Source organism: Panicum virgatum, chromosome 5K (assembly GCF_016808335.1).
Source record: "Panicum virgatum strain AP13 chromosome 5K, P.virgatum_v5, whole genome shotgun sequence".
In the NCBI taxonomy this organism is placed as follows: Eukaryota; Viridiplantae; Streptophyta; class Magnoliopsida; order Poales; family Poaceae; genus Panicum; species Panicum virgatum.
In genome coordinates, this window is record NC_053140.1 from 16,360,195 (window position 1) to 16,378,380 (window position 18,186).

The 18,186-nt window shown below is 50.1% G+C and overlaps 1 protein-coding gene across 1 annotated transcript; it reads left to right on the top strand.

Annotated features, from left to right (window-relative positions):
* Positions 1 to 10,634: 10,634 nt before the first annotated feature.
* On the top strand, positions 10,635 to 13,192 carry LOC120706654 (polygalacturonase At1g48100-like). Its single transcript, XM_039991341.1, has 4 exons — positions 10,635 to 11,541; positions 11,646 to 11,810; positions 11,949 to 11,996; positions 12,089 to 13,192. The coding sequence occupies exons 1-4, from the start codon at positions 11,062 to 11,064 to the stop codon at positions 12,884 to 12,886; spliced, it is 1,491 nt and encodes a 496-aa protein (XP_039847275.1). The 5' UTR covers positions 10,635 to 11,061; the 3' UTR covers positions 12,887 to 13,192.
* Positions 13,193 to 18,186: the final 4,994 nt, after the last annotated feature.

Sequence of the window (18,186 nt, forward strand, 5' to 3'; positions counted from 1 at the left end):
TCCAGATGAATAGGTATTTGGAAGAATCCCGAGTATCCATCAAGGTAATAAAAGTGTGAATGCTTTGCCAACCTTTCTAGCATCTCGTCAATGAATGGTAGTGGAAAATGATCCTTCCTCGTTGCCTTATTCAATTTTCTATAATCGATGCACATCCTCCATCCCGTGATAGTTCTTTGCGGTATCAATTGCTCCTTCTTATTTTTCACAACCATGAGTCCTCCTTTCTTTGGAACACAATGCATGGGGCTTACCCATTCACTATATGGCACAGGGTATATTATTCCGGCATTCAACAATTTGATAACCTCCTTCTTCACCACATCACGCATAGCATGGTTCAACCTTCTTTGATGCTCTACGACCGGCTTGTATTGCTCCTCGAGTTGTATACGATGTGTGCAAAAAGCGGGGCTAATACCTTTCAAGTCATTAATCGAGTAGCCAATCACCTTTTTGTGCTTCTTTAATAAATTCAGCAACTTCTCCGTCTCTTCCGGGCTCAATTCATCGCTAACAATCACCAGGAAACTCTTGCCATCTCCCAAGAATTCATATTTCAATCCCTTGGGGAGCGACTTCATCTCAACATCGGGCGCACCATCCTCTTCTTGATCTAATTCTCCAATGTCTTCAAATTTTTCTTCCTCCAAATTCCCGTGTTGCGGCTTCAACTCTTCCATTGTTTCCACTAGTTCTCCATCTTGATCATCTTGAGCGTCCCCATTCTCCAAAGCGCGTTGGAGAGGATCCCTGAAAGAATCAATGAAATGAATGCTCTCTACCCCTTCGTTATCAAGAGGTAGAGTTGAAGCACGAGACGGTTTTGAATGAAATTCGAAAGTGCGCTTCTATCCATCTAGATCAAAAGTGACAGTCCCTTTTCCAACATCTAGAATAGCATTTACTAATTTGAAAAAGGGTTTTCCAAAGATTATGCTTTCATGTTCATCATCACTAGCATTAATCACAAAAAAATCGGTAGGAATATCTTTACCCGCTATAGTAACTTTTGAATTTCTAAGCACTCCTAGCGGTTTGATTAATCTACCATCTCCCATGATCAATTTAATGATTGTGGCATCTAGGTTCGGTGTTTCGTTAAAAAATATAGCATAAATCTTGGAACTCATCACACTAACATGGGTGCCAACGTCACATAAAACATTGCAACATTTTATTCAGTCTATCATGCAATCAACACGAGGTGTGGGTGATTGATTACCTTCGCCTTGATCGCTTCCAATCGCATATACTTGGGCTATGTGCGCTTAGGGTGATGATTCCGATTTCACTCCCATGATCCTTTTGACCTCCAGCACTTCGTCCAAGTCAATCTCTTCCTCTTTTTCTTCAAAAAGTTTCCGAATAATATCACCGGTCGATTCCTTGCCAAATGTATATCCCGTGTGATTATCTGGCGGAAAGTCTTCCGCTATCACCTTCGCCATTCCTCGCTGATTTGGATACGGTCTTCCTTTGTCGAATAATCTTCCGAAGTTAATTGGCATCCAATCCATTTGCTCGAATTCCCTTAGAGATTTGGCGGTGCCCAAGGTTCTTCCTTTCTTTTCCGGGTCGTCTTTCGTTGCACTCTGGATCGATGCTTCTTCATCATGGTTTGTCTCTATGACTTTCCCATGCTTCAGTTGTTCTTCCCTCACTTCCGATGTCTCTTTTCTGAAAATTCCAGCAAGCACCCGCACTTGAGATTCTTCCTCGGAGCTTGCCGAACATCGTTTTTCCCAATCTCTTCGCATGGCCGCACCCTTGCTGATTTTTTGTAGGAGTTGGGCAGCTTCCGTGAGTGTTTTCTCCATGAGATCTCCTCCTGCACACATTTGAATAAATTGCATGCACTCGGGGGTTAGGGAAAAATAAAAGGTATGTAAGAGTACATCACCGGAAAATCCGAGCTTCGGTCCTTGTTCAATCAATCCATTGAATCTATCCCATGCTTGATCTATCCCTTCTTCTTCTCCTTGCACGAAGTTGATCACTTGCTTCCGAATATATTGAACCTTGCTTAACGGAAAGAACCGCTCGCAAAATTTCTTCATCAAGTCATCCCAATTTCCTTTTACCTCGAAGGATGCAGGTGCAAACCATCTTCTCGCTTCTTCCGCAAGTGAGTATGGGAAAAGATTCCATCTAAACCAAGCTAGCGGAACTCCGTCTTGTTGTACCGTGTTGCATAGCATTGTGAACCACTTGATATGTCTATATGGGTTGTCCGTCTCATCTCCTCTAAAGGGGTTTGCCGCCGCCATCTTAATGATTTGAGACTTGATCTCGTACTCGGTGGCTCGCAACACCGAATCTAATTTTTGCATGTCGAAGTCCTCCGATCGTGAGCTTGCATAATCCCTTAGTGATTTTTCTCCTTCCTCCACGTGTTGAATGAGATGGGACATCTAGACAATCAAAACGAAAACAAAAAAAACAAAAATTTTCTAGGGAAAATGTTAGGTGTTAGTAACCAACAAAATTAATACAAAGTTAAACGTAGAAAAATCGCTTGTTCCCCGGCAACGGCGCCAGAAAAGCTTGTTGACGCTCCTTAGAGCGCAATTTACGTACCGCAAGCGCACGGATCGTGTAGCTTTTCCCTTAGAGTATTCCCCCAAGGTTTATCAATTCACGGAACAAGTGTATTACTATGCTTAACTAAGCACTAATGATGTTGGTAAAAGATCTATATTGAGTGATTGAGTGTGAAATAGATCTAATCTAACCAATCTAATCTAATCTAGACTAGTGAGCAATGATAGGTGTGTGCACAAAATATGAAGAGCATTTGTCCATAGGGTCTAGGATCACTAGAGATGTAATCGCCAAGCAACGAAGAACGGATCTAATCTACCAAAGGTGTGTTCTAAGATCAAAACCTTTCCCTCCCGCATACTGTCACTACACGAGGATAATCGGTGACGAATCAACAAGAACACGATAGTTGATGTAATCTAAGTAAACCATGCAAGAGCAAAGCAAACCCAAAGCCAAGTCGCGAACTATGAAGCATCAAAGCATCATCAACAAGAATCGTGATAGATCAATCTCATAAAGTATTCGGCAATTACAACTCAAGATCTCCTTACAACCCCATGAACAAACGAGGACTTTACCCCCATGAAGCTAGGCGAAGCGTAGTCGATCATGATGACGAAATCTCCAGCAAGGGATGGATCCCTTGCTGTCCTCCAACTTGCAGTGGCGCCGAGGGAAGATGAGGCCTCCGATGTCGCCTTTCTCTTGTGTCTAACTCGAATGAATCTCTGGAAATCATCTCTGGATGCTTCCTCTCTGATCCCCCTCTCGATTCCCCTCTTTGACGGCGGCTTCGGGGTATTTATAGGAGGATATGGTCGGTGGTTTTGGTAAAACACAGGCTAGGATTGATGAATACTTCGCGCTGAAGAAAATTGAGGCCGATTGGGCCTCGGAACGGGCTAGGCCAGCCGGCCGGCCTGGGCTCTTTTTGGCCCCTCTCGGCTCCATCTTTCGCGTGCAGGTTCTTCTCCTTATTCATCATCTTAGCCTAGTTGTGACCATGCGTCGAAACATCTCCGAAAATGTTCAATTTCCTGCCAAAATACTACATGCTCCAAAATCCAGGAGAAAATCGAAAACGGTCAAGTTCGGGTGCCAAGTGGCGGGTTAGTACATGAATTATCCCGAAGAATTTACCAAAACCTCTCCTAATTGTATAACAAAATGGGTATTTAAGGAGAACCAACAGCGGCGCACCAACCTCTGTGCGCCTTCCTACAGTGGGAAGCACGCGGACAGCTGATCTGCGGGCAGAACTCAACCGCAGGTGTGCCGGAGATGACACCCGCGTCTCCATGGAGCGGGCACGTGAACGCCGGCTCAACATCGAGGGTCGGAACCTCGACGCCGATCTCGGCATGGCGGCACCAAGGTCCCAGGGTCATATCCTGACCCCGGTGGCTGGTGTGGGCTGCGTCGCACTCGGTGAGCATCTCCGCGCGGTGGCCTGGCCACCCAAGTTCCGGCCGCACCTGCCGGGGAAGTACGACGGGACGACCAACCCGTCGGAATTCCTGCAGCTCTACATCACTGTCATCACGGCGGCTGGGGGTAACGACGCCGTCATGGCGGGTTACTTCCATGTAGCCTTGACCGGGCCAGCCCGGACTTGGCTCATGAACCTCTCCCCCGGGTCGATCCTATCCTGGGGCGAGCTGTGCGCGCTGTTCTCGGCGAACTTCGCCAGCGCGTACCAGCAGCACGGTGTGGTGACCCATCTCCACGCCGTGAGGCAACAACCCGGGGAGTCGCTCCGGGCCTTCATCTCCCGCTTCACCAAGGTACGTGGAACTATTCCCAGTATTTCTGATGCATCTATTATCATGGCTTTCCGAAAGGGGGTCCGTGACGAGAAGATGCTGGAGAAGCTGGCCACACACCAGGTGGAAACTGTTGCCACCTTGTTTGCCTTGGCGGACAAGTGCGCCAGGGCCGCTGAGGGCCGTGCATAGCACTCGGCCCCACAAGATACGCCCGGAGGCCAGAACTCTTGTGGCAAGTGCCCGCGTCAGTAGGATGGCGACAGCGGGTCATGCTCTCCCAGCTCGTCATCAAGCAGGTCTGGGGGGAGCACAGCTTCAACAAATCCCAGCTCGCAGCATACCTCACTCATGTGAGGAAGCGCGCTCCGGTGGAAAGCCGACTCCGGTCGCACCAAGCCCGCTCCGGCGTAAAGCCCACTCTGGTCGCACTAAGCCGACTCTGGTGGCTCTCTTCGATGTTAAGCCAACTCCGGTCGCACCCCCGACTCTAGATCTCTGTAAGTCCTACCCTTAGAGGCCCAGCAGGGAATAAAACCTTTTCCTTTGTAACTAGGTAGTACTTCTGTGTGGTCCAGTCCGGTGAGCCTCCCCAATGGAGGGGTCCGGACCTCTACGAACCAGGTTTAGTGAATTGTACTCACCCTCCGAAGAGGTCCAGAGTCGTGTAGCCGATTAGCCTGGTTCCGTACCCTAAGCCTGCATGCTCTACCTCCCTAGGGCGAGTACCGTAGTACCTAAGACTGGGGGCCCGGAGGTCCGGACAGCTCCGGCCTCATAAACCTGTGTTCTGGCTTACATCGCACATCTCATGTACAACTAGTTATAAAGGAAAAGTTTATTCTCAATTCGCCTCTAAGGATATTACAGTCCAATTTCAATCTACGCATTCTGTTTGCGCTAACCCTCGCGTGGTTCCCACTCCTGTGTCCGAATTGAGTTGGCCGGCATGTGGTTCAGATGGGGACCCCCTCACTGCTAGAGGGGGGTCCGGGTCCTTAGGACATGGATTTGGCCCCACCTGCGGGCTAATACCTCACCCGCAGGTGGGCCCGGGGGCCACTGTCGGTACACTCAGACAGGAGTACCCTCTCCTACAATACAAGGACGAAGGCGCTCAGCAGCGGCAACCACAGACCACGGGTCCGGATCCCCGTGGATAGGTCCCGAACCTCCACGGGCCGGACCTGTGCCTCTACAAGTGGAAGCCGGACCTCCAGGAGGCCTGAGTCATCGAGCCGCCCCGGAGATCACGCCCGCAGCAGCAGGAGTTCACTATCAGACGCAGCGAGCGTTTGGCACAAAAATCACGGCACCGCGCAACAAAGCCTTTTGTCCAAGCACAGAACGTGATGATGAAGAAACTAAGCATCACTTCCGACAGCCAGCCGCCAGATGCCTCGTCTTTCCAGCAGTTTATGGCTACATTTTCGTCCACCCTAACAACCTCGCACTGCGAGGCCCTTGATGCTTTGCTGCCTGCTGGTATGGGCTCCCTGGCGGCGGAGGTGGCCACGCCGATGATGGTGTCTTGAGCCCCATGCTAGGTTGCTTGTTGGTCACAAAAGCTGTTGTTTGTGTTGACGTTGTGTTTTTCTGTTTGTGTGTGCGTTTTTTCAGTGTTTCTTTATTTTTAGTCCTTTGTGCTCTTGTGTTGGTCAAACTCTGCTTGGCCACATCAAGATTGTGTGTGTAACTGCTTTTCTCTTAATGAAAAATATGTTGAGGCACGGTCGAGAAAAAAATACTGCAGATTAGCTGTTGAACAGCACACGGCCGGCCAACAGTGTGCTGCAGGCAGGTATGGAGTAACAAGTATGTTAGACTCAAACCTATGAACACATGGGCCATGCCGTTGCAGTCCAGAAAATTTTTTTATGTTCTCACCAGATCCATCTGTCGCTCTGCTTTCTCCTCCTGTCAGTTCCGCGGAAATCCTCCCACCCAAAGTGTGGCGCTAATTTGGATCAGCAGCCTGCATAAAAATGTCCGCCTAGCTACTTGCAGCAAAGAGTGTTCCTTTGTCATTCATAGACAAAAAGGATCAGATCAGTACTAGCTTAGCAATCCTGAATGGACGGTTGCTTGCAGTTAAGTACACCGCTTTTAATTTGTTGTGCCTAATGCTTCCAAAGCTAGAAGTCTGATCAGCTCAGCTGATTGCCATTTGGTGAGCTTCATTATTGTGGGTTCGATTTCCTGCGACTCTGTCTGCTCATCAACTTTCAGAATGACTATGACAGCATGACACTACTGCCACCGCTGAAGAGTGCACTCCTCCCAACCAAAACATGGCGTTGCCAAAATTGCAGTTTTCTTGGCCACTGACGCCAGGCAATGCAGCAAAAGGCTGTAATGTAAATGTTTCTGAACAATGAAATGTTTTGAACGTGGCAACACGTGGTCCACGAAATTCGTGAGGAAGCGAACGTTTTATAGATAACCTGTATTTAGTAAGGAAGCATCCAAGTGGCGACCAGAGAGGGGTGAATGGGAGCCGATTGAAAATTCTTGCAATCGAAAGCTAGGCCTAAGTTCCCAAGCTCGCACCCAACCCTAAAGTCCTAGGTGAAGTGTAAAATAGCTATACAGGAGCTACACTAACACAAGACACCCCTAGAAACACCCGAGAAGTAACGCGGAAGCAAACAGCGAGAAGTAGCTACTGAAAGTCACACACGGTATATACACCGGTTGAACCGACGTGCACAGGGACACCACGTCGGTTTATCCGACGCACAGAGCCGGCAGCAAACAAGAGCAAGCACCGGTTGATCCGACACAACAGTTTGAACTGCGTCGGTTCAACCGACGTTACACATCGGATGATCCGGCAAAATCCAATTAAAACGCCGGTGCAGTTGTCCAGAGAGACCTCAAAATGGACTTCAAGGCACCGGTTAAACCAACGTCCACCAAAGCCTATACGCCGGTCAAACAGGCAAAACAGCAGTAAAAAGACACTCGCCGGTTGAACCGATGTACTTGGGAGAAAAAGCACCGGTGCAATCAAATGTCAAGCAGAAAACCCTAACGCAGGAAAAACCCACTCACCGGTTGAACCGATGCCAATGAGCACAAGCGTCGGTTTAACCGGTGCTTGGAAGAACTCTGTCCAGAAACGTTTTTCAGCCCGCGTTCTTTCAAGAACTTGATGATCGAGTGGTCAAATCAAGTCCAAATCTCACCAAATTTTGCAGGCATGATTACAAGGGACTTGTGAACATGTCCACGGAAGGAATTGACGAATCACTCCATGTTTCGGGAGGAATCGAGGAAAATCGAAGCAAGATTGGGGTTTTCTCAAGAACACAAAAACTTCGTTTCGTGAAGACTCGTGATTCCGGGGGGTTTAACTCTAGGTTAAAGGGATTAGAATCGGTCCAAGGAGTCACGAAATCATCAAGAAACAATTCGTTAACCCGTGCACAAGATTTGACCAAGGAAAATCAAAATTCGTTCAAACAAAGCACAAGATGGATGAACTCAAATCGAATACAAACGCCCGGAGGGCACAAGGAGGATTGGGCCTCCTTTCCCACACAATTTCAGTACACCGTCTTCAAAAATCCATACCTCTAATCCCTAGAGAGGAGAGGGAGGAAGAAGAGAGATAGACAGGAAGAGGAGAGCTGGTTTCTGGCTGGCGCAAGGTGAGCTGGTGCCCCCTCTCCTCTTTTAACCCCACTAACCCTCTAACCAAAGAGACTAAACTACCCCTAGAGCTAGACTTTAAACTAGAAAGCCCGTAGGGGCAAAACCGAAAAAGATACAATGGACTCATCCGATGGCCAAGGTTCTTTCTTCGAAGCGAAGTCTTCACCGCGATGCCGCCATGTCGATGAAGATCCGGTTCGCGGTTTTGAGTGGTCCGCAAAACCCGGGTAGGTGGCCGGTTTTGAGAAAACCACCAAAACTCCACGCGCGGGAAGATTACCGCCTCTACGCCGTAGCCCTAGTCACCGTTCCTGCCTCGGCTTTCTGACGGCCTTAGACGCCGCCCGACGCCCGTCGCCTCCGTCAGTCCCGAGACCGACGCCCGTGCATCCACGACTTGTTGTCTTCAACCGTCGTCCGCCTCCTTGTTGTCTTCAACCGTCGTCCGCCTCCTTTGTTTTGTGGCACAAACCAAAAAACCCGCCTTTCGTCGTCGCTTGCGTCCTCGATTCAGGAGTGGACTCCACAGCTGCCGCCCGGCCCGAGCTCCTCCACGGCAACTCTCCGTCGACACTCGACACCCGTGTACCTGCAATCCAAAGACCAAGCGCACGATCACACCGCACAGTTGACAATTCACTCATCACAAGCAGGATAGAGTACTCAATATTCCTCAAGTAAGTAACATGATAGGATCACTAATTAATGTTCCATCCAATCGGTGGCATTCCGTGTCATGTGCCCACTGTATTGACTTCGGCGACGTCTACCTGGCGCTGGATCCAGATTGCACTTGTCGTGTTGTTATTTGTCTATTAAGTCAATTCACGTTCTTGACAAACTTCACATTGAGGACACCAGCATCCTAGTTAGTTCCTAGACGAGATGCAATCATATCAGAGTAGTACGCAGCTTGCATTTTTGACAACCGCAACCGCTCCTAGTTGCCTAATGAAATGTGAACGGAGAGGCCCCAATTTTTTATAAGAGCACAAAGCTTTGTTACTCAATAGCAGTGTACAGATTCCCATTGAGAGTTTTTAAGGGCATTGACCTCCATAGAATTGTCAGAGTGACTCTGATTATTTGTGCAAACAAAAGTACATTGTTGTTGATGAGGAACATGCTGACTAGCTCTTGTTTAGTTGTTTTGCTAGCATGCGAGCCTACTTGTTGCGTTGTCTTGGAATCTTGTTGATTTTATAAGACTGAGTTTCAGTTGGGGAGATTATCTCTCTAATCATGCATATATCTAAGACACCAATAAGCAGGCCTCTCCATCGGATGACTGGCCTTTAGGGCGTTCACCAGCAATTGACATTATGTGAAAACAGGTTCACTCATACGTTCCAGCCCATACACTGATGAGTGAAAAAAAACCGGGTGACATGACTAGTCGTAATTTCCTTCCCTCTCCAAACTTTGAAACGGAGCTTGCAAAAGATTAGAGAGGATTCTGGTCGCAAAACGAAGCTAATCAAATACAAACAAATTAAAAACCCGTGTAAACATCGTTATTAATTATATCCTGATGATAAAATGCTATGATCCCGCGGCTGCAATGTAGGGCAGCATGTGCCGCCGGTTGCACGAAATCCACTCTCTTTTGCGTGGGTGACGCATAACATCTGACGAAGAGAACTTGTATCCGGTACTGCTGCTACAGGCGCATCGATCAAGTTCCTTGTTTCGATCAGCAGACTAGCACGTTTCTATTTAGGTCGTATACAGTGACCGTGGCTCGACCTGAAAAACGGCGTCCATGGTTTCCCCAATCAGATGACGAAAACAGCAGCGAGACCGACCGCTGCGCGCCTCAAAACTGATCTCCAACCAACGCTACCATCCTGTGCTAGTATGCAACTACTGCTCTACTGGGAGTAGCAGTGCATCTTTATCTTTTTAGTAGGTACTAGAGTACTCCCCTCTGCTACTACCGATGGATCGACCTCAATGCAACCCTGAGGCCTGAGTACAGTGCAAGTGCAGCACCACATCCACGGCGAAGAAGCAGCTGTCTGCTGCTGCTAATGCTCGTGTTGTTTAGTCGCCAAATGGACCGCTCGGGCACCACCAAATCAATCTTGTGGCCGTCGAATTTACCGCAATCAAAAAAACACGCGCACGTACTCGTCGTCATCGGTCACAAAGCTAAAAGCTTTCGTCCATGGTGCTGCTGCTGCATGCTCCAACGGCGGGTGGTCCATGGCCCCCGCCCCCCTAGCAGGATCGGGTTCATCCACTTCGGTGTATAATATATTCACAAGTATACATGCAAAGCGTGCCACCTAGGTAGTGTGGCTTTGCCGGAGACCTAGCTAGCTAGTGGTGGCGCTATCAGGATTGCTCGCCCGTGCACTCGCTCGCCTCCGCCTCAGCACTTCAGCAGCAGCAATCTCTGACCACGAGATCGAGCTCGCACGCACGCATGAAGCTCCATCGGCCAATCACGCAGCAGGGTACGGCCCGTGTACTAGCCCGCGCACGCCCGCGGCGCCAATGCGCCGAAAAAGCTAGCGCGGGGGGTCCGGCCGTGGCCACCGGTGGCGCGCGCGGCCGGCCGGTCGGTCGGTCGCCGCCATTAGAAAAACCGCCCCGTCCTTCGGCGCGGGTGGCCAAGAGCAGCCACACAACAGGCCTCTGATGAGGCCTCCACTACCGCGCCGCGCTCTCCCACCACCACCACCACCGCCCTCCCCTCTTCCTGCTCCTCCTCCTGACCTCCTCCCGTGTCCCTGTTCCTGCGCACGGCGGGCGCGCCACCTATAAATCCCTGCGCCCGCGCTCCACACCGTCTCCAACCCAACAACCACCCACCGCGGCTAACTGCCTCGCCTCGCATCGCCTCCGGCAGTGTCTAGCTAGCTAGCTTGCTAGCTCAGCTCGTCCTAGCCAGCCAGCTAGCTGCAGTAGCTTGCTAGCTAGATCCCCGCGACAGCGACCGCGCGCACTCGCCGCCCGGCCCGCGCCGCGCGTGTATATAAGCGCGCCCGGTGATCCGAGCTTCACCATCCCGCTCACCGCGCAGTAATCTCTTCTCAGCTAGTAGTAGTAGTGCGCGCGACGCGAGGTCCAGAATTGAGCTCGTCCGCTAATGGAGGTCGCCGCCAGGACCGCCACTGCACTGCTCCTCGCGCTCGCCGTCGCCTCGGGGTGCCTCTGCGGCGGCGCGCAGGGTCGCCACCACCGCCACACCAAGCACACCAGGCACAACTCGGCGCCCGCGCGCGCGCCCGCCCAGGCCCCGGGCCCGGCGAGCTCCAGGAGGCACGCGCGCCCCGTCTCTCCCCCGGCCCCACCGCCGTCGTCGTCGTCTGGGAGCGGCGGCGCCTACCCGACCCCGGGCGCGGCGCCAGAGCCCGCGGCGGGCGGCGCGGCCGCCGTGTACGACGTCGTGAAGGACTTCGGCGCGGTCGGGGACGGCGTGGCGGACGACACCGACGCCATCAAGACGGCGTGGGACACCGCGTGCGCGGACGACGGCGACGGCGTCGTGCTCGCGGCCGCCGGGTACTCGTTCCTCGTGCACGCCACCGTCTTCACCGGGCCGTGCCAGGGCAGCGTCACGATCCAGGTACGCGCTCGCCCGCCGGCCGGCCGCCGCGCGTGGGGAGAAATGCAGGCGTGCGTGCGTGATGATCTTGATGATCCTAATAACAATGGCGTGCGCGCGCGCAGCTCGACGGGACGATCGTGGCGCCGAGCGACCCCGACAAGTGGCCGGCCAACACCAAGCGCAACTGGCTCGTGTTCTACAACGCCCACGGCACGACGCTGCGCGGCGCCGGGCTCATCGACGGCAAGGGCCAGAAGTGGTGGGAGCTCCCCTGCAAGACTGACAAGGTAGTCTACTTCTAAGTATTTATTTATTACCACTGGCACAGTAAGAAAAACGAAGCTACTCCTACCTACAGAGTAGCAGTACTAGTGTCTGAAATTAATCTGGGTTGCCTTTTTTTCCTCTCCTGATCTCCTCTGCAGGGCCAGGGCGGATCCAGCGGCCACGGAGCATCCTGTGACAGCCCAGTGGTAAGTTGCCTAACGACTTTAACCGCACCAACCGCCACTTGGATATGATCGGCGAGTGGCTGACAATGGCGTCCTCTGCCTGCACCCTGCAGGCGCTCCGGTTCTTCTCGAGCAACAACGTGAAGGTGCAGGGCCTGCGGGTGCAGAACAGCCCCGAGTTCCACTTCCGTTTCGACGGCTGCCGCGGCGTGGTGGCGAGCGGGCTGTCCATCAGCTCCCCGGCGCAGAGCCCCAACACGGACGGCATCCACATCGAGAACACCCAGGACGTGCTCGTCGCCGACACGGCCGTCTCCAACGGCGACGACTGCGTCTCCATCGGCGCCGGCGCCCTCAACGTGCGCATCGAGAACGTGACCTGCGGCCCCGGCGGGCACGGCATCAGCATCGGGTCCCTGGGCAAGCAGGGCTCCCGGGCGTGCGTCGCCAACGTGACCGTGCGCAACGCCGTGATCCGGCGCTCCGACAACGGCGTCCGGATCAAGACGTGGCAGGGCGGGTCCGGGTCCGTGTCCGGGGTGGCGTTCGAGAACGTGCGCATGGACGCCGTGCGCAACCCCATCATCATCGACCAGTACTACTGCCTCTCCCGGACCTGCGAGAACGCCACCACCGCCGTCCTCGTCTCCGGCGTCTCCTACGCCGGGATCCGGGGCACCTACGACGCGCGCAGCCCGCCGATACACTTCGGGTGCAGCGACGCCGTGCCCTGCACCAACATCACGCTCGCCGACGTCGAGCTGCTCCCGGCGGCGGGGAAGGCGGTCGACGACCCGTTCTGCTGGAACGTCTATGGGAGCGCCGCCACGCCCACGGTGCCGCCAGTGGCGTGCCTCATGGACGGCGCGCCCGGTGGCCACGCCGACAAGAGCAGCTTGAAATGCTACTGATCGATGCATGATTAACTAGCTACTACTGGTGATGATGATCCGATCGAGGTCATCGTACAGTCTACAAATCCTGCTGCTGAGTGCTGCTACTTGTTTAGGAGGAAGTAAAACAGTCAACAGACAGAGAAAAGTCAGATTAGTGCAGATAAAAGAAGGCTAAAGCGTGGTTACTTATGTATATATAGAAAAGAATTAAGATAAAGGTATAATATAGTAACAAGCAGGGATTTGTGCGAGTATTACCGGAATGTATACACAGCATGTATAGAAGGCTTGGTGCCATGCATATAGGACACTTGCCGCACATGCATGGCTCCTGGCCCCTGGTGTGTGTCTGTGTTCATTTTACCATTGCATGACTAGCTAGGATGTGTGCGCATGTTTCCCTTCCGTAGCAATAATCTCTTCCTGTGTGTGCATGCGTGTTTCACTTGATACACGTACCACCGTACCTTCAAAATTGTGTCTTATTTTCCCCCTGCTCACATCAGCTCACCTTACTCCCAAGCAGGGATCAATTTTCCGTCGGAAAACCATTTTTCGGACTGCTCCGGAAACGGAAAATTTCGGGTTTTCCGGTTTTTTTCGGATTTTCCGATCGGAAAATGATTTGAAATTCAAATTTCGGTTTTCGACATTTTCCGACCGGATTTCGGTGTTTTCCGACCGGATTTCGGTGTTTTCAAATGTTGTTGGTGATCGGAAGTTGTAAAATCAATGAGGAAAAATTAAAATTTTACAGCACTTCGTCTAATTTTGCATATATAACAATTCACAAAGCATAATAAATCTTTCACACACCAAATATTAATAGGATTCACCTAAAACATGTATGTCCAATTGTCCATACAAGACACACAATCTAAATCCAATATAATACAATACCAAGTCCATTGTCCTAGTCATACAAGCATACAAGCCATAGGTTCATTGCAATAATACAATATCAAGTCCATTGTCCAAGTTATACAAACAGATCATATATAGGACACGTTTTGCTAAATAAACCCAATATGTGTAATAGTCATGTGAGGGATATATTATTTTTACGGAATCTATGTGTGTTTAGTCATGTGAGGGATACTTATTAAGAGTTTACATTTCTATTTCATATACGGATCTATATGTGTTTAGTCATGTGAGGGATATATTGTTTTTACATATTTTGAATGGATATTTCGTGTTTAAATTATATATACATGTGTAATAGTTCTTTTGCAATACCATATATACCAAAATATTTTTTACATTGCTAAAACAATCTTTTCTGCCCGAAAAGCACCGAAATCCGATCGGAAAGCAACGAAATCCGGTCGGAAAAATACGGTTTTCGTTTTTATGATTTTTTTGAATTTTTGAATTTTGAAACCGAAAAATCCAAAATTGGGCCGGAAAATACTTTCCGGGTAGCACCGGAAACGGAAAAATTTCCGAAAAACCGGATTTTCCGTCCGGAAAATTTTTCCCTGCTCCCAAGTGCCTAACACCCAAAAATATATGCTAAATATATGAATTTGCCTCCCATGGCATCGTCCTTGACGTGTCAAGGATGACAGAAGCTACACTTCAATAATTATTTATTTAGAAGGAAAAAAATGACTTTTAGATTGTACTCCAACAACACCACATTATGCAGTCAGTGAAGCAGGTAGGAATTTTTTTTATGCATATGGTAATCAAATTACGTCATCAGTGCAAGCAGAGATAGTGGGTACGTGCACGATGAGGAGCATAGATAGCTCAAAGTCGGAATCAAAAGGTGCGTACGGTAAAGCTGCCATTGAATGAGAGGCAGAAAAATAAACACAAAGTGTGCAAGGCCACGACCTCTCCATCACCAGGGGCCCCTGCCTGCTGCGATGCATCATGCCACATAAACTTTCTGTCCTGACTGATGCCGTAATCATGCAACTAAAGAGAATGTCACAGCCTCAAACGAACAAACAGTTACATTTTTATAGAATGTGTTGACATACAGTGAATAAACTGTTGCTGAAGCACACAGCCTTGTTTCTACCACAAGCAGCTGCATGCTTGCTAGGAATAATGAAGGATCGACTGGCTCAGAGTGGCTGCATGTTGTCCATTGTGGAGATGGGCCAAGAACAACATTGCAAGCACCTAACCAACCACGGGAGACACCTGCCCAACCAGCATGCAGGACCGCCCGGCTGTTTTGCCTCGATCTATCTGTAGCAAAAAGGCGCGTGCAAAGGGAAGGTTTTAGTGTTCTTGTGGGCGCGTGGCAGAGGGACGACGACAGAGAGGGAGTAAGAGAGGGAGATCGCGAAGAATAGCTGGCCAAATCAGAAGAGCACGAGGAGGAACAGCAAAAAAGGAGGAGGCACATGATTGCTTCATAATTTGGCTGGCTGGGATTGTTTGGTGATCGATCGTCCTACCTGCTTCCTCCATCCACTAAATAGTGTAATTATGAGATCCGCTGACGATCAAACTAGTTCAAATTTGATCAAATTTATAGTAAATGGCATTATTATATTTTCAAATAAATTTATTATAAAAATATATATATTATAACTAATCTAATGGTACTTATTTTTTTTATCATAAATGTAATGTATCGTACGCATGTGCAGCAGCACGAGCAGTCTCCGTCCAGTTAGGCCGCGGAAAAGCAGCAGGGGGGCGAGGTCAAGACTGAAGAGTACGTGAACGCTGGGGGTGATGACTCAAGAGTTGGCCACGGAACAGTAGATCCAGTACCGGGGAGATCAGGTTACGGATCGATAGAGCAGTACACAGCACTGGGCACGGAGCTGACAAAGTTTCATATATTTATGGTCCTGAGAATTTGATACCTACATAAATCATAAAAATGTCATATATTTCAGGCAGGAGGGAGTGTCGGCTATCGCTAAGAAGCGGGACTTTCTCTCATGAGGACTGACTTGTCTGCTTCGATACTTTATTCAGTTTTATTAGAAAGGATTAAGGTTATCGCCCCCCCCCCTTTTTTTTTACAAAGTAACAAATTTAGAACCAGTACAAGCTCCTTTTGTGAAAGTTCAACAACTTGCAACTAATTCTATAGTACAGTTAAACTATTCTGTCGACACTATAGCTAGTTCATCGACTAGACTAGTTCCTTTGGTAATAATGTCCCATAGGAGAACGGGACGCTATGTACCCACATTTCCGTTGGTGCTTACCCGGAGGTGCAATTGAATCTCTGTTTGAGGTACCACTTACTTTTCGCACCACTAAGACATGCTCTTTTGTCCTAAAATAAGTGTTCATCTAGCATTCAAATTTTATTCCAAAACGAGCGTTCATTTAGATTGTAGTGAGGCTCATCTAATTAAAGCAATAACAAGTACCAAAAAAATTATATTAAGAAAGGTACGGGGGCCAATCAAATACTTAAACAGATGCTACTTTTCTGTTTCCAATGCATATATATTTATTGAGGATCTATAAAGAACCAAATAAATAATGTGGTTTTCAATCACACCTGAGGGTAACGGTAACAATGTTATTTCTCACTACTAGTACCATGTCTGAAATTAAACAACCAAAATTAAACAGGCTAGATGTATGAGTAGTAGTAACGTGAGCGGCCGACAAAGCCTGTTGTGACAAGACCTCTACCAAACGCTGGTAAGCCTGGTATATACGCTATAGCCACTTGCCATTTCTAAACAGTGTGCTCCATGCGCAGTAAGTTCTAGTAACTTCGACGCACCTACTAGCTAGACCAATGCCAAGCTAGCAAACCATGACACGCACGATGACACGATGAATGGACGACGATGCATATGGCAGCACGACGACTGGAACAGACGCCAGGTCGTAGGTATTAGCTCGATTCGATTCGATGGGAGGTAGTAGGCGCGTAGATGCGGCGAGCACTCTCCGAAGCCCCGGACGACGCCCCTGTCCGCAGGCAACCTCGCAGCGCCACTAGCTCAGACACCACACCGTGCGGCCAGACCCCATCGTCGTTCCACGCGCACATGCACATGTATCTACGCAGCGGCCCGATCGATCGAGGCCGTCGCCCTCACCCACCGCCGCCCACGCGCACATGCACAGCGCGCGGCCGCGACGGCACGGCGCGGCCGTGGACGAACGGCAAGCCGGCCGGCTAGTCGGCTGGCCGGCAGCGCGCGTGGTGCAGCGGCGCCGGCCGCAGGGCGCGGCGGCCGCGGGTGGACGGGTCGGTGCACGCACGCGGGCTGGTGGTGCCGAGGTCAACCGGGAGTCCGCAAAAGCGCGGGCACGGGAGGGAAAAGAGAGCACGGGCGTTTCTGACGACGTCGCTGCCACGACCACTACGTAGCCCACCTACGGCTGTTCCCCCGCGGCGGCCTCAATTGATTATATATATACTACTATACACCCCCACTGCTGCCGCCGCCAGCAACTCCATCTCTGCACTCGCGTCCCTCGCAACATACAGGGCAGGCTCGCGTGCTCGTGCCATTGCTTTCTGTCTCTGCAAACAGTTCGCACTAGCTTAGTGAGTGAGTCCAGTGATCGATTAATATTGGATCGATCTTTGGAGCTGGCCTGATGATGAGCAGTCGGGCTCAGTTTTTGTTCAGGTTTATGTAGAGAGATCCATCGTCGGTGTTCTGCTTCTTCCTCCTGAGTCTCCAATTTGCCAACTTGCATGCGTCAAGTGTCTCTCGGCTCAATTATTAGCCAAGTTCATTCTTGATCGGAGTGGCCTTGTGTGTGCTTCTCTTGCATGCGCGGGCAGATGTGTACGTGCACTTCTGGCTTCCGCAGTGGAATCACACGCGCTTTGGAGCAGCTGCCAACAAGCCAAGCTTTATTTGCTTCGAGCTCAGCTTCTTCCAGCTATTTGCATGCTGCCGGATTATGCATCTACCGCTCTGCAGATGGTGGTCATTGTTTTCGTTCCTTCTTCCTTTCCTCTCCCTTTTGCCTCGTTTACCACCTTTACCTCGCGCTTTTTCCTCAGTTTTCTTTTGGTCCCCTCTGCTAGGGGTGAGGCTACTACCTAGCTTGCCTAGCGTGATGGGTCCTAAATCCTAACTCTCTGCTAGCTACTTGCAGCTAGCTGCTTCAAGCTCTACCTTTCTCCCTGGTAGAAATCGACCCAACATTTCTTTGGATTTTGTTAGTTGCGCTAGTTGGCCTTGGCAAACAAGGACAACCATTATTTTCATTGCTGCAAAAAAGCTAGCTGGCATTGTTAGCAACCCATACATTTTGCACTTATAATATTTACGATACTGATTCATACAACCAAATTCAAGATCTAGTTGCTTATGTAATTTATTCACTTTAGTTGTGCCTTAATAAATGCATTT